This window comes from Globicephala melas, chromosome 11 (genome assembly GCF_963455315.2).
Source record: "Globicephala melas chromosome 11, mGloMel1.2, whole genome shotgun sequence".
NCBI lineage: Eukaryota > Metazoa > Chordata > Mammalia > Artiodactyla > Delphinidae > Globicephala > Globicephala melas.
In genome coordinates, this window is record NC_083324.2 from 39618644 (window position 1) to 39641422 (window position 22779).

At 42.5% G+C, this 22779-nt stretch overlaps 1 protein-coding gene across 1 annotated transcript; it reads right to left on the reverse strand.

Moving 5' to 3' along the window:
- Positions 1-5388: 5388 nt before the first annotated feature.
- ZNF589 (zinc finger protein 589) lies at positions 5389-22189 on the reverse strand. The gene is given in 6 exon segments (XM_060308646.1): positions 5389-6074; positions 6077-6465; positions 6467-6503; positions 12521-12647; positions 21971-22026; positions 22180-22189. Coding segments are annotated over 6 exon segments (720 nt in total). The 3' UTR covers positions 5389-5973.
- Between the last annotated feature and the right edge of the window lie 590 nt (positions 22190-22779).

The following is a 22779-nucleotide window of genomic DNA, read 5'->3' on the forward strand; positions in this document are numbered from 1 at the left end:
CATCTGAATAACAGAAGCCAGTTTTGGGGGCCTTAATTCCACCTCTCACACTAAGGCCCAGAAATAGGTATTACTGAGGTCAGGGTATGAAGGGCTCTTCATGCCCTCTTCAAGATGTGGAAAGTAGGGGCAACAAGGCAAGGGAAAAGAAGGAATGATGATGGAAACAGCTGCAGAAAACCAGGACCCCTGGAACGGAGTCGAGAGATCACTCCCACAAAGCCCCATGGGAAAGTGGCTCTAAATGCAGACCCCCTGACGTGTTAAAACTGTGCGAAAGTAGGGTGAGGTAGTAGGGGTGCCTCTATTACCCAGGGAGGCGGAAGGTAGGGAATCAGTGACAGCAACTTGAGCTGACGTTGAAAGGTTCTATCCTCACCCCCATGGAAGCTGGGAAACAAGCAGATACAGCAAGTAGCCCCTTGGCTGCCCTCTCTGGTCCCTCCCAAAGCCAAAGAGGTCTCTCCTCCCCATGGTTCCATCCTGTGGGCACTTCAGCATTAGAAGAAAATTTGGGAAACAAAGGGAGAAATCTGCGCCGGGGGACAAAGCTCAAGAAAAAGGGGCGAGGCATTTGGAGGGCTAAATGAAACTACCCCGGAAGAGACAAAGCCGAGTACTTTTGGGGTGAGGTTGAAGGACAAGGCCAGCAAGAACACAGGCGCTGCCTTGAGCTCAGTTTTACTTACCAGGTCCTGCAGTCCTGAGTCTGAGATGCCTTATCACCCATCAGAAATGAGGCACCAGGGCTTCCCTGGTGGTGCAGTGGTTAAGAATCCGCCTGCCAAGGCAGGGGACACGGGTTTGAGCCCTGGTCCGGGAAGATCCCACATGCCGTGGAGCAACTAAGCCCGTGCACCACAACTACTGAGGCTGCGCTTTAGGGCCCGCGAGCCACAACTACTGAAGCCTGTGCGCCTAAAGCCCATGCTCCGCAACAAGAGAAGCCACTGCAATGAGAAGCCCACGCACTGCAACGAAGAGTAGCCCCCGTTCACCGCAACTACAGAAAGCCTGTGCGCAGCAACGAACACCCAATGCAGCCAAAAATAAATAAATAAACAAATTTATTAAAAAAAAGAAAGAAAGAAAGAAAGAAATGAGCCACCAGCCCCTACAGCAAAAATCCAGCTATTCCTCCCTGGCAGGAAATTCTATGAAGCCCAACAGTCCTGGAAGTGTTTGCCTCCTTTTCCCATCCCGTCTTCTCCCACAATCCTTTATTGTGAAGATCTCACAGCACCTCAAGACTATCATTGCAGAGATGGGGCCAATTTTAACCCCTGTCCATGAAGGAGTGACTCCTGACTGGAAGACATCCAAAGCTATCTGCACCCACCTGGACAGAGGTCCCCTCTGCATCTCTCCCTGATTTCTGGGCCTGACAGTGGTCTTGCTGGGCCAGACTTGTGTGCTGTCTCTACAGTTTCTACATGGATTTTAAGAGAAAATAAACATTTTTTTCCCATCATGTTTAAAGCAAGGTGTGAGACTATTAATTTTCCCCCTTTGGTTGCCCTATCAGAAAGCAGCTTTGAGGTCACGTGGAATGATGGTGGAGGGGCCCCCCCTTCTCTGCTCGGCAACCCCTAGAGAAAACACAGACTTCCCTCTGTGGCTTTTAGCTAAGGCCATGGGAAAAGGGGCAGCACTATGGTGGTAGACCGGGCAGTAGTGCCTGAGTTGAAGTGTGGGGGGGGAACCTACACTCCAGGTGCTCCCAGCCCTTACCCCCTACCAGGCTAACCTTGGAGACAACCACTTCCAAGTGAGAGGCTGTGGACAAAGGCATCTGGACCAACAACCCCTTTTATCTCTCCTCCAGCCCCAAACCAAGCCAGATTTTGGTGGTGGGGGGGGGGGTGTTACAAAAAATCTCTCTCCTCCCTCTCTGTGGCAAATATCCTCTTGGCAAATAAAGACACTGGGGCCTGAGCAGACAGCCCTCCAGGGTATACCCACTGACATATAGCACTAGGGCCAAGAATAAATTTAGGTGAACACTCAGGAACCTGGGCCACATGGGCCCTGGGAATGTAAGATAAGTGAGAGTGGGTTTGGTTCAAAGGGCCTTACAACAATTACTGGAGGACTGATGTGAGAGTGTGGCTAAAAGACTGGGCACTGAGATTGAAGGGCTCAGGAGGGGCTGTGTTTAAAAACCCTAAAACCTGGTATTGGAAGGCCAATGGTGGGGCATTGCTAGTAACCTTATCCCTGTCCTTGGAGGGCCAAATAGCATGGTTTTGAGGTTTAGATCCTGAGACTGAAGAATTTGGGGGTGTGGTTAAAGGGACCTGGGTTTGGAACTGGAGGGTTAGGAAGGAGACATGGTTAAGGAGTCCCTCAGATTGGAGGGTGAGACTGAACCCTGAGTAATACTTAAAGTGGGGTATAGAGGATGCATCACAAGGATTCTTCAATATATGCAAATCTATCAATGTGATAAACCACATTAACAAATTGAAGGAGAAAAACCATATGATCATCTCAATAGATGCAGAGAAAGCTTTTGACAAAATTCAACACCCATTTATGATAAAAACCCTGCAGAAAGTAGGCATAGAGGGAACTTTCCTCAACATAATAAAGGCCATATATGACAAGCCCACAGCCAACATCATCCTCAATGGTGAAAAACTGAAAGCATTTCCACTAAGATCAGGAACAAGACAAGGTTGCCCACTCTCACCACTCTTATTCAACATAGTTTTGGAAGTTTTAGCCACAGCAATCAGAGAAGAAAAGGAATCCAAATCGGAAAAGAAGAAGTAAAGCTGTCACTGTTTGCAGATGACATGATGCTATACATAGAGAATCCTAAAGATGCTACCAGAAAACTACTAGAGCTAATCAATGAATTTGGTAAAGTAGCAGGATACAAAATTAATGCACAGAAATCTCTGGCATTCCTATATACTAATGATGAAAAATCTGAAAGTGAAATCAAGAAAATACTCCCATTTACCATTGCAACAAAAAGAATAAAATATCTGGGAATAAACCTACCTAAGGAGACAAAAGACCTGTATGCAGAAAATTATAAGACACTGATGAAAGAAATTAAAGATGATACAAATAGATGGAGAGATATACCATGTGCATGGATTGGAAGAATCAACATTGTGAAAATGACTCTATTACCCAAAGCAATCTATAGATTCAATGCAATCCTTATCAAACTACCACTGGCATTTTTCACAGAACTAGAACAAAAAATTTCACAATTTGTATGGAAACACAAAAGATCCCGAATAGCCAAAGCAATCTTGAGAACGAAAAACGGAGCTGGAGGAATCAGGCTCCCTGACTTCAGACTATACTACAAAGCTACAGTAATCAAGACAGTATGGTACTGGCACAAAAACAGAAAGATAGGTCAATGGAACAGGATAGAAAGCCCAGAGATAAACCCACGCACATATGGACACCTTATCTTTGATAAAGGGGGCAGGAATGTACAGTGGAGAAAGGACAGCCTCTTCAATAAGTGGTGCTGGGAAAACTGGACAGGTGCATGTAAAAGTATGAGATTAGATCACTCCCTAACACCATACACAAAAATAAGCTCAAAATGGATTAAAGACCTAAATGTAAGGCCAGAAACTATCAAACTCTTAGAGGAAAACATACGCAGAACACTCTATGACATAAATCACAGCAAGATCCTTTCTGACCCACCTCCTAGAGAAATGGAAATAAAAACAAAAATAAACAAATGGGACCTAATGAAACTTCAAAGCTTTTGCACAGCAAAGGAAACCATAAACAAGACCAAAAGACAACCCTCAGAATGAGAGAAAATATTTGCAAATGAAGCAACTGACAAAGGATTAATCTCCAAAATTTACAAGCAGCTCAATAACAAAAAAACAAACAACCCAATCCAAAAATGGGCAGAAGACCTAAATAGACATTTCTCCAAAGAAGATATACAGACTGCCAACTAACACATGAAAGAATGCTCAACATCATTAATCATTAGAGAAATGCAAATCAAAACTACAATGAGATATCATCTCACACCAGTCAGAATGGCCATCATCAAAAAATCTAGAAACAGTAAATGCTGGAGAGGGTGTGGAGAAAAGGGACACTCTTGCACTGCTGGTGGGAATGTGAATTGGTACAGCCACTGTGGAGAACAGTACGGAGGTTCCTTAAAAAACTACAAATAGAACTACCATATGACCCAGCAATCCCACTACTGGGCATATACCCTGAGAAAACCAAAATTCAAAAAGAGTCATGTACCAAAATGTTCATTGCAGCTCTATTTACAATAGCCTGGAGACGGAAACAACCTAAGTGCCCATCATGGATGAATGGATAAAGAAGATGTGGCACATATATACAATGGAGTATTACTCAGCCATAAAAAGAAACGAAATTGAGCTATTTGTAATGAGGTGGATAGACCCAGAGTCTGTCATACAGAGTGAAGTAACTCAGAAGGAGAAAGACAAATACCGTATGCTAACACATATATATGGAATTTAAGAAAAAAAAAGTCATGAAGAACCTAGGGGTAAGACAGGAATAAAGACACAGACCTAATGGAGAATGGACTTGAGGATATGGGGAGGGGGAAGGGTGAGCTGTGACAGGGCGAGAGAGAGGCATGGACATATATACACTACCAAACGTAAGGTAGATAGCTAGTGGGAAGCAGCCGCATGGCACAGGGATATCGGCTCGGCGCTTTGTGACCGCCTGGAGGGGTGGGATAGGGAGGGTGGGAGGGAGGGAGACGCAAGAGGGAAGAGATATGGGAACATATGTATATGTATAACTGATTCACTTTGTTATAAAGCAGAAACTAACACACCACTGTAAAGCAATTATACCCCAATGAAGATGTTAAAAAAAAAAAAGAGGATGCATCAAAGGCTAGAGATGTAGACAAAAATAGAACAGGAAAGTGTCATAGAAGCCAACAGAAGGACACAGCTGAAGAAGGAAGTAGGTAGAAGCAAAGACCACTTCTCCAAGAGGACCATCACTTGGTACCTCTGTTCTCAGAGGCTAGACCTCTGCCATCTTCACACTCGCAGATGGTGTAAGGGGTCAGAAGACTGTCCCTGAAGCCCTTGCAGAGCTCTAGCAGGGTGGTGATGGATGGTGGAGATATTTGACTCCCAGTGTTTCTTATGAGGTCACCTCCAGCTAACACCTTACCCTCACTCCCTGTCAGGCTTCTCTCTGAGCATGTCCTCTGCTCTGTGATAAGGAGTGATGTCCAGCTAAAGCCTCACCCACACTACCTCACAATCAAGCCTTCTCCCTTGAGTGTGCCTTTTGATGTGGCTGCCAACTGCCTTGTTGCTAAAGTCATACTCTCACTCCTCGCACACCTAAGGCTTTTCCCTGAGTGTGTTCTCTGGTGTCTGATGAGGGCTGACTTATGGCTAAAGCCTTGCCCACATTCCCTGCACACATAAGACTTTTCCCCTGAGTGCACCCTCTGATGCGTGCTGAGAGCTGACTTGTGGCTGAAGTCTCGCCCACATACCCTGCAACTTGTAAGGCTTCTCTCCTATGGGTGTCCTCTGGTGTGCGTTTAGGATTATCTTGTGGCTAAAACCCCACCCACACTCCCTGCAAACAAAAGGCTTCTCATCTGAACATGTCCTGTGGTGTGTGATGAGGTGTGATTTCACCCTAAAGCCTTGGCTACAGTTCCTGCACACATAAGGCTTATCCCCTGTGTGAATCCTCTGGTGCTTAATGAGGTCTGACTTTTCACTAATGCCTCGCCCACACATCATGCAAAGGGCTTCTCCCTTGTGTGTGTGTGACTTGTGGCTAAAAGCTTGCCCACACTTCCCTGCATACATAAAGCTTCTCACCTGAGTGTGTACTCTGGTGGTTGTAGAGGGGTGACTTATCTATAAAGCCTTGACCACAACTCCCCACATATATAAGGCTTTTCCCCTGTGTGTCCTCTGATGTCTGTTGAGATGTGACTTCCTGCTAAAGCTTCACCCACACTTTCTGCACAGGAGATATCTCCGCTCGTGACAGCCTGTGTCTGAAGAGGTTTGACTTCTGGCTAAAACCTAGTCCACACCTCTAAACCTGACTGCTCCAAATCCTGAGAGTTCTACCCTCTCAGGAATGTTGTCTGCTTCCCCAGAGCTTACCCTCTGGGCTGGACTGAGCTGTACCTTCAACACTTTGTTGCCTCCCTGAGAGCTTACTGGTGGTCCCTGGGGTGGGCTAGAGAAAACCACTTAAGTCCCCTTCTCATTTGTGCTCCAAAACAAAGGCGTAGATCCCATTCCTTGATCTTCTGCTTTGGCACCCCAGTGGTTTTTATCAGAATGTTGTTGCTGCCGCTGCTGGTGGTCATTTGGGCAAGGATCCCCTGGTTGGAGTTGATTTCCTGCACATGAATATGGAATAAGATGACTGCAGAGCTCATGGTGGCTGAGAAATTGCTGACCGTCAAAGGCCAGAGGGCAGAGGGCAAAGGGGCCAGGGATGGACTCCTGGCTTTGAATCTGCTGAAGAAAGAAAGTTTTCAGTCAAAGTAGTCAGAGGAAGGGCTTGCTGGGCTTTTCTTCCTTGTCTTATAGTAAGATCTGGCCCATTAATCATTCACAGCCGTTAATGTCTGTCTCTCCAAGACATGCTTCACCAGACCTATATTTCCATTCAACTTCTTTGGACTTTTTATTTGGAAATAATTTCAAATGTACAGAAAAGGTGCAAGAATAAGGACAATACAAAGAACAGCTGTATACCCTTTACCCTAATTACCTACTGCTAACATTTGTATGTTATGTATGTATATGTGTGTATACATATATGTATATATATTTTTTTCTTTGAATCATTTGAGAGTAAACTGCATACATCAATGCCCTTTACCCCTAAATACTTCAGTGTGTGTCTCATAAAAGTAGGGATATTCACTTTTTTTTTTTTTTTTTTTTTTTTGCGGTACGCGGGCCTCTCACTGTTGTGGCCTCTCCCGTTGCGGAGCACAGGCTCTGGACGCGCAGGCTCAATGGCCATGGCTCACGGGCCCAGATGCTCCGTGGCATGTGGGATCTTCCCGGACCGGGGTTGGAACCCGTGTCCCCTGCTTTGGCAGGCGGACTCTCAACCACTGCGCCACCAGGGAAGCCCGGGATATTCACTTTCATAACCACAATACAGTTATCAACTCTGGTAAATTTTTTTTTAAAATAAATTTATTTATTTATTTTTGGCTGCCTTGGGTCTTTGTTGCTGCATGCGGGCTTTCTCTAGTTGAGGCACGTGGGGGCTACTCTTCATTGTGGTGCACGGGCTTTTCATTGCAGTGGCTTCTCTTGTTGTGGAGCACGGGCTCTAGGCGCACAGACTTCAGTAGTTGTGGCACATGGGCTCAGTAATTGTGGCTTGTGGGCTCTAGAGCACAGGCTCAGTAGTTGTGGTGCATGGGCTTAGTTGTTCCGCGGCATGTGGGATCTTCCCAGACCAAGGATCGAACCTGTGTCCCCTCCATTGGCAGGTGGATTCTTAACCACTGTGCCATCAGGGAAGTCCTCGGCATTGACTTTTTTTTTTTTTTTTTCGTTACGCGGGCCTCTCACTGTTGTGGCCTCTCCCGTTGCGGACGCGCAGGCTCAGTGGCCATGGCTCACGGGCCCAGCTGCTCCGCGGCATGTGGGATCTTCCCGGACCGGGGCACGAACCCGTGTTCCCTGCATCGGCAGGCGGACTCTCAACCACTGCGCCACCAGGGAAGCCCTCGGCATTGACTTTTTTTTTTTTTTTTTTGTGCAGTACGCGAGCCCCTCACTGCTGTGGCCTCTCCCGCTGCGGAGCACAGGGTCCGGACGCGCAGGCTCAGCGGCCATGGCTCACGGGCCCAGCCGCTCCACGGCATGTGGGACCTTCCCAGACCGGGGCACGAACCCGTGTCCCCTGCATCTGCAGGCAGACTCCCAACCACTGCGCCACCAGGGAAGCCCTCGGCATTGACTTTTAAAGGGAGAGATGATGAGATCTGCTGGAGCGCTGCAGTCATGGGGTGGGAGAGAAAGAGGACTTGAGGATGACTTCATGGTCTGAGAAACTGAATAAGCTGAACTGCTGTTACCTCGATGGGATAGTCTATGGAAGGGGCAGGTGCGGGGGCGGCAGTCATATTAGGAGCTTAGTTCTGGGCATGTGGAGACACTTATGGGACATCCAATACATGTCAAGCAGGCAGTCTGATATATATGAATGTAGATTTCAGGGGAGGAGTCCAAGCTTGGGAGGATGACATAGACGGCTTGACAAAGGTCTGGGACCCCTCGTGCTCCTCTGTAGGTAAAGGTTTTCCACAGTAGGGGCAGAATTTGAAAGTTGCTTCAACACCTGCCACAGTCTGGACAGGAGATCATGCTTTATGGGGTCAGGGTCTGGCCCTCAGACTCACTGGGCTGGAAACTCCATCTTAACTGTGTCCTTCTCAGTTGCCCCACGAAAACTTCCGCTTGAACTCTGGTAAATTTAACATTTACATAATACTTTAACTATCATATATATTCCAATTTTGTCAATTGATCCAATAATGTCCTTTATAGCATTTTCCCTACAGTACAGGATTTAGTCTACTATCAGATATTACAATTAGTTTCCATGTTTCTTTAGTTTCCTTTAGTGTCTCTTTCATGAGACTGGCATTTTTGAAGAATAGGGTTCTTTTTTTAGGGAACATTCCTCATGTTCTAGAATATGTATACAATGTTGCCGACATTTTCCTATGATTAGATTCAGATTATGTACTGTAGTCAGTTTTTACATTTTACATCTTTTACTTGAATCAAAAAAACCCCCCAAAAAACCCACAGCAGAACCTATTATTCTATATATTATTCCAATAAATAATCTTCCAAGTAAGTATCAGAGGCATCTTCAACTTTGTATCTGCACTTACACTAAAATTATCTCCTAAGCCATAACCAGTTACACTGACACACACAGCTACAACCGTTTATTTCCAACAAGAGAGAACAATCCTATGACCTACAGGGGAAAGTACTTTGTGACTTTTCCTACGAGAAGGAAGAGTGGATTGATGTAGGAGTCACTCAGTCTGGTGTCTCCAATGCAGAAGGCAGCAGAGAATAGTTTAGCAGGGTTAAGTAACTTGTTCACAGTCACAAAGAAAGAAGAAACAAAACAGGGTTTGGGATGTGCTCTTAAATACTATACAAACCACAGATAACTCTGAACTAATCAGCATACAAAGAATTATTTTCTACTAAACCTGTCCTTAAGGGAAAAAAAAAAAAAAGCTTCGAAGCAAATAATGAGACTCTTGCTGCTTTGACTAGGTCTCTGGAGAAAAGAAGCCAGTGAGAATTAAACCCCCTGACATAGAACAATCTGTTTGGGGAAAAACTAACCAAATTTGGCCTATAGATTAAATCTGGGGACAGGAGGTATTCTGGGCTTTGACCACAGCCTAGGGCTACAAAGCCATCCAGATCTCCTGATCAGGAGATTCCAGACACCCAGTCCAACTGCACTGACTACTCTCAGGACAGAATGAGGGGTGGCTAAGCCATGCTGCTCCAGAGGATCTACTGAGACCAATCTTGCCAGGACCCTCATCCATCCAAAGGAAGTATTCCCTAGAGCCATGAGAGTTCTGCCCTGGGATCAGGAATAGAAGAATGGGATGGGAGCAGGTGACTAAAGCCCATTCCAATCTCTTCCTTCTTTATTCTACATTCCTAATAAATAGAACTCTTTACCTTATTTTTAAAAAACCCAAGAAACCCCGTAATGTTCAGAGTAAAAACCAAGCCCTGAGAGTGGCCCACTGGGTTCCACATTCTTTCACAACCTATCGGCTTTCTGACTCCATCTATACTCCATCCTTCATTCCCTCCAATCTGAGTCACACTGAACTCCCTCCTGATGCCTTGCACTGGCTGGTTCCGATGTCTGGAACACCCTTCTCCCAGATATACTACTGGTATATTCCAAGAACCCAGAACTGGACCTAACACATAATAGTTAATAAATACTTTTGCATGAATAAGTGATAGGAACAGAGTTAATTAAGAAAGAACTTAAAAGGTTAGGCAGAAGACAGACACGTTCTCAATACTGTCAGAATCAAAGGCTCCTTTTCATAGTCTATGTCTTGTAACATCTCATTTCCTGTCTTGCAATGAGATTCATATTTAATAAAATGTCCCCATACACAGAATTTTTAAAAAAGAATGTAATGCCCTAACCAAAATATAAAAGAGAAATAAAAGCAAGTAATTTACAATAAAAAATTATGTATTTCAATATGAATTTCACAGGACTACATTAGGAGACATAATGAAGCAATGAGATGCTTACAGCTACAGGCAGATCACTGTGGACATGACAGTTACAAATGCAGACAGACATGGATGTGCCTTACTGATGACATGTGTATACTATATTGGTGACAGACATAGGTGTGCTGTATGGGTGGTAACTCAAACACTACAACCAGCAATGCCATTGGTCATGTGATGTTTTCTTTTTTCTTTTCCAGTCGTGCTGCGCGGCTTGCAGGTTCTTAGTTCCCTGACCAGGGATTGAACACGGGCCACGGCAGTAAAAGCGCCGAGTCCTAACCAATGGACCACCAGGGAAATTCCCATGTTCTTCATGCTGATGAACACGTCTGTTTTTTTTTTCTGCAAATGGCATTTTATCTATCTATCTATCTATCTATCTATCTATCTATCTATCTATCTATTTATGGCTGCATTGGGTCTTCACTGCTCCACGTGGGCTTTCTCTACTTGTGGTGAGCGGGCTCTAGGCATGTGGGCACCAGTAGTTGTGGCATGCAGGCTCAGTAGTTGTGGCTTGTAGGCTCTAGAGCGCAGGCTTAGTAGTTGTGGCACACGGGCTTAGCTGCTCCGCAGCATGTGGGATCTTCCCAGACCAGGGATTGAACCTGTGTCCCCTGCATTGGCAGGCGGATTCTTAACCACTGCGCCACCAGGGAAGTCCCTGGTGAACACTTCTTGATAAAGTTCAAAACTATTCTCCCTTGATTTACGATCTACTATGTAAAAACTACTTTAGAATATTATCTAAAATAGATTTATATTCTAGATTCAGAGAATTACAAACAGATCCACGGCCTTGAGAGAAAAACCAGAAGAGGGAGGAAGAACTGATACAGATTTAAGGAATATTTTTAAAAAATGGAATGTGTGGATCTTGTCTGGATCCTGATTCAAATTCTCAAAAAGACTTTTTTGAGATGATCAGGTAAATTTGAACATAGACCAAGTGTCAGATGATACTGAAGCCCTACAGATAATGTGGTTACATATAAAAAAAAGTCCTTATTTATTAGTTACATTGTGATATATTTAGGAGTGGTATGTCACATTATTTGGGATTTGTTTTAAGTAATTCATCAATAAAAGAAAAATATATAGAGAAAAGGAAGGATGAATCAAGTGCAGCAAAACAGTTTGAAGTATGAAATGGACCCAACAGGATCCAAAGTTTCCATGTAAAGATTAATTTACTTTGAGATAATTTTAATATAGTTCTCAGAATCAATGAAATGCATGAGCACAGAGACAGAGAAGAAGACCACCAGACGAAACAAGGTAAAAACAAGACCAAATTAGTTTGGCCAGCTGAAAGCAAATTTAAATGGGTGACTCTTCACTGAGACAGATGGAGAAACTAGGTCAGAAGCCAAATGGAGTGAAATTGGGCCATTTCAAACTGAGGAAAACAGTTCGTAACAGATCCAAGCAGACAAAAATAAATCAGAACTAATTAATTCATAGCTATGCCAAATAGAGAAAATTCTTGAAAAAGCTTCTGACAGAAATTTATGTGCAAGTCTGAAAACAGGACTCTTAAGAATGCAGGAATATCCAGAATAATTTTGTATTTACCATCCTAGACAAATAATCTGTTTCAGGTTTTAAATAAATGAAGAAAAATATGATTATAATATCAAATAACCTATAAAACACAAAACGGACAGATTTAATTACACTATAAGCTTTTTTAACTTCTAGGACACAGAGAGGCCTCTCTTATTACCTTCCTCTCCTCCTTGCTCTCTGTGCTCTGATCACGCCGGCCTCCTTCCTTTCCTATCTCGGGGTCTCAGCACTGGTTGTTCCCCAGCACAGAAGAGTCTCCCACTACATCCACATATCTAACTTCCTTACCTCCTTCAAGCCTTTACTCACACCCATCTCCTCACAGAGGCCTACCCTGATCACCCACCCCTGCCTCTACACCCCGGCACCCTGGATCCCCCTTATTCTGCTCTACTTGTACTTGTATATATTATACATATTTTAAAACTATGTAGAGCTTATTATCCTCTAACATACATAATTTACTTATATATGCTATTTATTGTATATGTCACTATACTAGAATGACCAAAAAAATGCTTTATTGTCTTATTCAGAGATGTGTTCTAAGAGCTTAGAACATTGGCTGGCTATATGGTCAATAAATATATGAATGGAAAAATTAAGGAAAGAGAACATACCCTCACCCAACAGGACTAGATTCCTGAAATTCTCCAGCATCACTTCTTTGTATAGGTTCCTCTGCTCAAGGCTCAGTCTCTTCCACTCTGCCTCAGTGAAAATCACAACCACACCCTCGAATTTCACTGGTCCCTAAATCAACCAACAAATTCATACTCATCAAGTCACCAACAATTTTCACATGGAGAATGGAACTGGCTGTCCTGAAGAATCTCACTACATAAGTAATGGATCTGAGGGTTTGCAGGGTTGGGCATTACTCCACACTTGGTTTGGTGTTATAACATGCAGAAAGCAGGACTAATCTATAAGACACACTCCTTGCCCTAAAACACTTACATTTTAATTGGGAAAATTATTTTTGAATCAATGAGAAAACATTAAAGCAGAGTTCAGGAGTATGAATGTGACAACTTATAATGGATGAAATTCGAATGGAGGGTAGAAGACAAGCTATAGAAGTAAGGAAAGGCAGCACAGAGGCAGGGCTTATACTGGGCATTAAGAAATGATGAAGATTAGAGAAAAAATAAGAGGCAGCTCGGACTATAGAGAAAAATGTGAGTGCCTCATGCCAGGTCTAGAATGAGTATTTGTTAACACTGATTAAAATATATTTCTCTGAACAAAAGGAGATAGTGCTGAGGCACGCCAAGCTTTATCAAAGGATTCAAACTGTATTCCTTCAGCCTGCTGGTTAATTGCCAAATTATCGGCCGCTCTGAAGGCTTACGCCTAAGAGCATTCATCAGGAGTAGACAGTTGCTGCCTGAACCAGTCATGTGTGTGGGTTCTGAGAGGTGCCTCTATGTGTGGGGTCTGGGTGAGATGGGGAGCGCAGGCAAGGAGGCAAGGTGGGGCACTGTAGTGAACCAGCCTGGTCAAGACCTACTGTGGGACTTCCCTGGTGCTGCAGTGGTTAAGAATCCACCTGCCAATGCAGGGGATATGGGTTTGAGCCCTGGTCCGCAAAGATCTCACATGCCGTGGAGCAACTAAGCCCTTGCACCACAACGACTGAGCCTGTGCTCTAGAGCCGGTGAGCCACAACTACCGAGCCCGCATGCTGCAACTACTGAAGCCCTCGCGCCTAGAGCCCATGCTCCGCAACAAGAGAAGCCCACGCACCGCAACAAAGAGTAGCCCCCACTCACTGCAGCTAGAGAAAGCCCACGGGCAGCAACGAAGACACAACGCAGGCAAAAGTAAATAAATAAATAAATGTATTTTTTTTAAAAAAAGACTTAACTATGTACTGAACATCTGGCCAGCTTAATAAAGGTCACTGGGTGTGTGCGTGCGCGCGCGCACACACACACACACGCACACTCACACACAGATCTCTCTGCTTGAGAAAAGTGATTTATAAGATCCCTATCACTGTATATATTTTGACATTGCCTTTTGTAAAGCCCTCCAACCTCTCGCTCAATGTGTAGGGCAATATTTGAATACATAAAATGGTTGGCAGGGAGGATGGCAAGTAGTGGTTCCTGAGAATGGTATTTCCAGTTAAACGAAGTTTAACCTTAACCTATGGAAAAATTTTTAAGGAACATATTTACATTTTATGAAACTACATCGCAAGTTCATCACTGTAAGAATGATATTACAGTCTTTATTTCAGAGAAAGAACACTGAGGCCCAGAGAACTTCCCCAAATGACAAGAAAACAACAGGACTGGAAAACAGTCCTTCACGGTTCCAGAGCCCTTATTCTCTTCACTGCAAGCTGCTTTTTCTTCCGTCATGCACCAGTTTTCTCTCACCTCTTTATTTCTTCCAAGTCTCAGAAACCTTGCTTCAACTTTCTGCATACTAGAACCATACCACATGCTTTCTCATCAGGTCTCTTCTTATTAGAATAGGTATATTCAGAGACATTTTCTCTCTTTAGTTATGCCTAAAAGGTGGTGTTGCCCTCAAGTCTCATGGTAGTCACCAAATTACTTACTTCTATTGAATTCAAGCATTATTTAATCCATTACCATCTGCTGCAACCTCTGGGTTGTCTGTGTCACTACTGCCTTGCCCTAGATTTTTAACTACCAAGCTCCTTCAGTCTGTGGAATTGAGGGACATGTGTACATCATTCTCAGCTATCTTTGATCACCCTGAATGCCTATTTTCTGACTTGCTTCCTCCTATTCTCAGGTCTATTTCAGTCTTCTATCTAGCCCACCTTCTAAGTGGTTTTTCACACCCTAGGAGTTGGTGATGTATACTCCAGGTTCTACAACTAAACTAATTAACCTTCTGTCACATCAAAGACCACAGCTGGGGGGCTGAGGTGGTGGACTGAGCCACAAGGTTACCCAGCCAGAGCTTCTAGGCAGTCTTGCTTCAGAGCTAGATTCTAAAATAGATTTAAAATCCAATACACAGAAGTGGCAAAAGGAGTAAAGAATAATAATGATGCTGAATTGAGAGTGGGAAACTAGGTATAAATACAGAAATCACTGGGTGTGTGGGTTTGGGGAGGGATGTCAAAAACACACCCTGACAGCCCAGGCAGTCAGGCTTTGTATAGTGTAGGAGGGAAGACATATGTCTAGACAACAAGCTGGGACCCACAATTAGGCAGTCAAGACCTATGGGGGGAATGGCGTGGGGGCCTCTCAAGCTTTCCATGACCAGCTTCTTCTGGCATATTCTGGTCCTCATATTCTTAATAATCTTTCCCCTATTCTTCTTACATCAGGTCTCACACTTTCTCTTGCTCACACCTTGTGTCTTTCATGTTCCAGCAACTTCTCCATTTCCTTCTTGCTTTCTCTTCCCCCTCTACTTCCCTCACTTAAGCATAAGACTGGCTCAGCTAGAAGGAAAGCCAGGATTTTTGCACAATGGATGTGTTAAGAACCCAACCTGCAGAACCAAAAGCCACAAATCCAAATCCCAGCTCCATTACTTTATAAAATATGTAACCTTGGGTAACTTACATAACCTCTCTGTCTTAGTTTCTACATGTATAAAATGGGTTTGATAATGACATCTACTTTCAGGGTTGTTGGATTAAAGGAATTAATAAGTGCTTAGATCAATGCCTGACATGAAGTAAATATTTGTTATTACTATTTATTATAATTAAGCAGTATAATGTTTTATATTTAAGTGAGAACTGACTTTAAAGATAAATAATTTTTGGTTCTCAAAAAGTAATCAAACACTCCAGCCAGGGCAATAAGGCAAGAAAAGGAAATAAGAGCATAGACATTTGGTAAGGAAGAAACAGAACTGTCCCTATTTGCAGATAACATGGTTGTCTATGTAGAAAATCCAAAATAATCTACAAAATAGATCACAGAATTAATAAATGAGTCCATGAGGGCCACAAGATACAAGATGACCACACGAAAGTCAATCACATTCCTATATACTAGCAATGACCACATGGAAACAAATTAAAAACATAATGCCATTTGCAATCACTTCAAAAAAATGAGATAGCTAAAACATAAATCTAACAAAATTTGTACAGAGTCTTTATGGTGATGAAAGAAAGCAAAGATCTAACTAAATGGAGAGACACACCATGTTCACGGTTTGCAAGACTTGACACAGTGAAGATGTCAATTCTCCCCAAAATCACCTATAGATTTAAAACAATTCCTATCAAAATCTCAAGATTTTTTGTAGATACAGACAAGCTTATTCTACAGTTTATATGATAAGGCAAAGGAAGCAGAAGAACAAAGTGAGAGAGTCACTATACCTGATATTAAAATTATTACTTACTATTTGGTCACTACAATAACCAAAACAGCATAATATTGGTGGAAGAATAGACACAAATCAATGAAAGAGTACTGAGAACCCAGAAAGAAGCCAACATAAGTACATCAAATTGATTTTTGATGAAGGTGCAAAAGCAATTCAATAGAGGAAGAAGAGTCTTTTCAACAAATTGTGCTGGAACAACTGGACATCCATGGGTAAAAAAATTAACATCAACCTAAAACCTCATACTTTATACAAAAAATTATTCAAAATGGATATTAGATTTAAATGTAAAACTATAAAACTTTTAGAAGAAAATATAAAAGAACACCTTCAAGACCTAGGGCTAGGCAGAGTTCTTAGTCATGACACCAAAACCATGATCCATAAAGAAAAAATACATAAACTGGATTTCATCAAAATTAAAACTTTTGTACCACAAAAGACTTCCACACCTCTTCCAGAAAACAGAAGCAGGGGGAGCCCTTCCTAACTCATCTATGAGGTCAGCATTATCCTAATACCAGAAAAGACATTAGAATACCCCAAATCAGACAAAGACATTAGAAAGGAAAACCACAGATCAGTATATCTCGTGAATACAGACACAAAAACCCCCAACAAAATACAAGTGAATCAAACCCAAAAATGTATAAGAAGAACTATACACCACAACCAGGGGGGACTTATTATAGGTTTGCAAAGCTGGTTCAACACTTGAAAAGCAATCAATGTAACTCACCTTAAAAACAGGCTAAAGAAACAAAATCAGGGACTTACCTGGCGGTCCAGCGGTTAAGACTCTGCGCTTCCACTGCAGGAGGCACGGGTTCGATCCCTGGTCAAGGAACTAAGATCCCACGTGCTGTGTGGTGCAGCCAAAGGGAAAAAAAAAACAGGAGGGTTTGGCTGGTGAAGCAAGGATTTTTTTTAGAGGGGTGAAACTATTCTGCATAATACTGTAATGGTGGATACATGGCACTATGCACTTATCAAAACCCCAGAACCTTACAGCACAAAGTATAAACCTTAATGTGTGTAAATTTTAAAAATTCATTTAGGAGGTCAGGGGATCCCAGGATGGAATGAAGAATGTGAAAAAAATGTATTACAAATATGTGAAATAACCTCCCTAAAGGTGGTGGAGAAAAAAGGAGCTAATCTAAGTAGCTTACTTTGGAAATGAGTGGCGTCTGTAGACAAAAGGAACTATATATAAATAAGTACTATATGCTAATTGATAAAGTTGTTTTCCACAGGGGCACAGGTAAACAATTCTGAAGTCACTATACTTATAAACTGGAATTGAAAAATTAAGTGAATGGATGGTGAATAGTGGAAGTCAGGTTTCTCACTGTTGGTGGGAGGTTATAAATAAGCAAGGTGAGGAGGCTAGAATGATCCATGTGGTAATGGATTTGAGCTGGAGGCATCAGAACAAACTCATCTTTAGCTTAATATAATTACATAAAGAAATATTTATAAACGAGTATATACAGAGATTAGTATACACAATCACATTTCTTTTCTCTGTCAGCCGAGAGGGCCTGGAATCAATGACACTCCAGTAGCAAAGGGCACACCTAGCATACAGATCTTGGTTTCTAATATCATTCTCCAATGAAAGGAGCAACGGCTGATCTGAGGACTGGAGCAGGACATAAACAAAATGAGCCTGGAGCATACTGTAGAGCCAGAAAGTAAGGAAGTACTTAAAAAAGGCAAAAAACCACAATAATGGGAGTACGTCAAAGGGACACAAGAACCAACTAAAGAGCTCCTGAAACAATATGAGCAACAAAATAAAGTGATACTGGGTTATAACCCAAAGTATAAAATACATAACCATGACTCATACTGATATAAATAAATGAATAAATCAAATAAATAAATAAATGGAGGAGAATAGACAAATTTCCCATGCAGAACAATTCCAAACAATTTATGTAGTTACTCGACCCTCCAAGAGGTAGACTGTACCCACGCTTCAAGTGGGCTCTGCATAGTGACTTCCTTCCAGAGTATAAGTTATGGGGAAGGCAGGGTAGTAACTTTACAGTGTAGAAACCTGACAACCCTCCTTCTGCCAAATGATCAAGGTTAACATTAACAGTGGTAAGTAATGCTGATACTATCTACCATTGGCATGATGTGATAAGAAGAGTATTTCACCTCTGTGGTGTTCCTCCCAGAAAACTGTATCTCAGTCTAATCAGAAAAAACATCAAGTCTCACCCATACCTGATTTCAATGATAAATAGATGAGAATTTGGACTTGGAGTATGCTGGAATGGGTTAAAACTTTTGGGGCTGTTGGATTGGGGTAAATGTATTTTGCATGCTAGAAGGATGTGAATGCGGGGGACGAGGATGGAATGTTATGGACTGAACTGCATCCCCCCAAAATTCATAGGTTGAAGTCTAACCCTCAATGTGACTCCATTTGAAGACACGGCCTTTCGGGAGATAGTTAAAGTTAAATTAGGTCATAAAGTTATGGTGTCCTTATAAACAGAGGAAGAGATGCCAGGAATGTGCATGTGAACAGAGGAAAGGCCATGTGAGGACACACAGTGAGAAGGCAGCCATCTGCAAGCCAGGAAGAAAGTTCTCACTAGAAACCAACCCTGCTGGCACCTTAATCTTGGACTTCCAGCCTCCAAAACTATGAGAAAATAAATGTCTGTTGTTTAAGTCACCCAATCTGTGATATTCAGGTATGACAGCTGAAGAATACTAAAACAGTATCTCTTACTCAAAGTGACGCCTAAAATAATGAGGATTTGTACCTACTTTCTCTGGTTACAGGAACGCTGGATGTTTATTTTTGTAATAATAAATGTCCCAAATGTAAAAAAAAAAAAAAAAATTGGACAAATCCCAATTAAAGGACAATCTATAAAATATCTGACCTAAACACCTCCTTGGAGACATGACAACCAATGTAGTACGATAGCCTGAATGGGATATTGGAACAGAAAGAGGACATTAGGTAAAAACTAAGGAAATCTGAATAAAGTATGGACTTAGTTAATAATAACATAAAAATTGGTTTATTAATTGTGACAAGAATACCATACTAATGTAAGATGTTAATAACAGAGAAAACTAGATGTGGGATATATGGGAATTCTTTTTATATACTACCCTTGCAATTTTTCTGTAAATCTGAAACTATTTTTAAATTAAATTTTTATTTTAAAAACCTTAAAAAATAGTGTCATTCCAATACACTAACATCAAAACAAAAATGAAATACTGAGAGATAAATTTAACAAAATATGTGCCGGACATGTACATCAAAAACTGTAAGATTCCTAAGATAAAGATCTGTATAAGTGAAGATATACTGTGTTGATGGACCAGAACACTCAATAATGTTAAGATGTTAGTTCTCCCCCATACTGATGTAAAAATTCAAAGCCATTCTAATCAAAATCTCATTGTAGGGTTTCCCTGGTGGCACAGTGGTTAAGAATCCGCCGGCCAATGCAGGGCACATGGGTTCGAGCCCTGGTCTGGGAAGATCCCACATGCCGCGGAGCAACTAAGCCTTTGCACCACAACTACTGAGCCTGTGCTCTAGAGCCTGCGAGCCACAACTACTGAGCCCACGTGCCACAACTACTGAAGCCCGCGTGCCTAGAGCCCGTGCTCCGCAACAAGGGAAGACAACGCAATGAGAAGCCTGCACACCGCAACAAAGAGTAGCCCCTACTCGTCGCAACTAGAGAAAGCCCGCGCGCAGCAACCAAGACCCAACGCAGCCAAAAATAAATAAATAAATTTACATTAAAAAATAATCTCATTGGGGGCTTCCCCGGTGGCGCAGTGGTTGGGAATCTGCCTGCCAATGCAGGGGACGCCGGTTCGTGCCCCGGGTCTGAGAGGATCCCACATGCCGCGAAGCGGCTGGGCCCGTGAGCCATGGCCGCTGAGCCTGCGCGTCCAGAGCCTGTGCTCGGCAGCAGGAGAGGCCACAACAGTGAGAGGCCCGCGTACCTCAAAAAATAAATAAATAAATAATAATAATAATAATCTCACTGTAGAAACTGATAAGCTGATTCTAATATTTAAATGAAAATGCAAAGGACCTAGATTATACAAAGCAATCTCAATAAAGTGTTGGGGAGGCAGCAGAAATAAGGCAGTTACTTCCTTGTTAGAAAGTGATTTGCTCCCAAGTCACTCTCATCTCTGACAATCAAGGTTGGTATCTGTGGTCCTAGGGCGTGGAAACTGACCATCGCTAATGCAAAATTCCCTGAGGAAAATACCAGTGATGTAGCTGCTATGTTTTCTGTCCTGTATCCTTTCACGAAGCTACCTAGACTTAATGCAGAGTTAAAATGCATTGTGTACCATTAATTTGATTGTCAATCCAAAACCTAAGACCATTCTTTGTGGCTGTGCATTGTTTTAACAGCTACGGGCTAACACTTAGTCATGTCTTTCCCTGAACTATTTTGTTTTAACTGTCTTCATCATAATTACCAGGTGTCATTATTTCCTATTTCTATGCATTATTTCCCAAAGACTACTGGCTCTTTGAGAATAAGGACAGTGTACTTACATTCTGTTTGGCTAGTTCACAGCATTTTACACAGTCCTGTACCCAAGAATTAGTAAATTATACTTTTGGTGTAGAAAAGAAGACAGGATCAGGGGAGCAAGGGTGGGATGAAGCATCAGAACAAGAAGGTGAATTCTCCATGTTCTTTTTATCATTGAATAGTTTTCTAGGACGAAAAAAAGTCAAGAAGGCCTCACAGAAAACTCATGGCTTTGAGAGTCAGAGCAATCTGAGTTCAATTTAGGTGTTCATGTGTGATTATAAGAAAATCACGAAATCCCTCTGAACCAGACGTCTCCCAAAGGGGGACACTCTTTACCTCATAAAGTTGTTTTAAGGATAAACACAGGACTGAAATTATGGATGAAACAGTACCATGTCTTAAATTTGCTTTAAAATAATCCAGTAAGGTTGGAGATGAAACAAAACTGGCCATGAGGGCTTCCCTGGTGGCACAGTGGTTGAGGGTCTGCCTGCCCATGCAGGGGACGCGGGTTCGTGCCCCGGTCTGGGAGGATCCCACATGCCGCGGAGCGGCTAGGCCCGTGAGCCATGGCCGCTGAGCCTGCGCGTCCGGAGCCTGTGCTCCGCAACGGGAGAGGCCGCAGCGGTGGGAGGCCCGCGTACCACAAAAAAATAAAAAAATAAAAATAAAACTGGCCATGAGTTGATAGTTACTGAAGTAAGTTGATGGATACATAAGGGTTCATTAACTCTTTTCTTCTACTTTTAGATATGCTTGAAAATTTCAGTAATAGTTAAAAAGAAGTCCAGTGTATAAGACCAGACTATGAGATACTATTAAGGTAATATAATTATTTGTGTGAACTCTGATGAAGGGAACTTTAATAGTGCATTTTAGGACTTTAATAACCCCACGTTTTTATTAAAAGTTACCCTTATGTTTTAGAATGCCCTAAATTCTTCATATTAAACTTAGTTATGTTTTTCTATAAGCTCAAAAAGTTAAAAAAAAACTAAATGCAGAAATCATTTTAAAGTGCCTAGCACAACGGCAAACACAGGCGTGAATGCTGATCTGATGAATGTTGATGGCCACCTCAGTGTTCATCTCTGCCTCCCTCCCCAAGAAAGAGAGATGCGCTGAATCTCTGAGAAATAAGCTAGCATTTCAGAGAAGAGAAAGGTGGCCCCAACTCACCAGATATCTAGGCTTCTCCTCTTTACCAAGTCTGGCAGAGTCCTTAAAAGACAGAACTGGGGGAAGAAACAGCAGCCTTGAGAACCCAGGCCTATCAGGATTATTCCTGAGAACCCTTCTGAGTCTCAGCTGTGGCCACTTGTGCCTTCTCACCTGAACCAGAAGTCTCAGCCCCTCCTTATCCCATCCAGGACCTCAGCTCCTCTCACCTCTCACCATAACGCCTGAGTTAACCTCTACGGTCTACACCCCTTCCCTGTTTACTTATGTTTTTAAAGAAATACTGATCTTAATTAAATATAATAAGGTAAATTCTAAGTACCCATCATCTTTCCACCCTAAAAACCAGCAAAACTGTTCCGACAAGGCATAGTTTTTTTTCCCATACTTGTTACATGGCTCCAGTTACCCCCCCCAAGAAAAAGTTTATGAAAATTTTATACACAGAAATATAAATGTGATTTAAGAAAAATGAATTTTTAAAATCTCAACGTTTTTCCTTACTTTATATACAAGAGCACTAGTAAAGAGTAGAAGGTATTAAAGACCACTACAACAGCATTTCTAAAATACAGCTTGCCTTACTCCCCTTAAAAACAAATTACCTTGGTGGCGCAGTGGTTAAGAATCCACCTGCCAATGCAAGGGACACGGGTTCAAGTTCTGGTCCGGGAAGATCCCACATGACATGGAGCAACTAAGCCTGTGCGCCACAACTACTGAGCCTGTGCTCTAAAGCCCGCGAGCCACAACTACTGACCCTGTGTGCCACAACTACTGAAGCCCACATGCCTAGAGCCTGTGCTCTG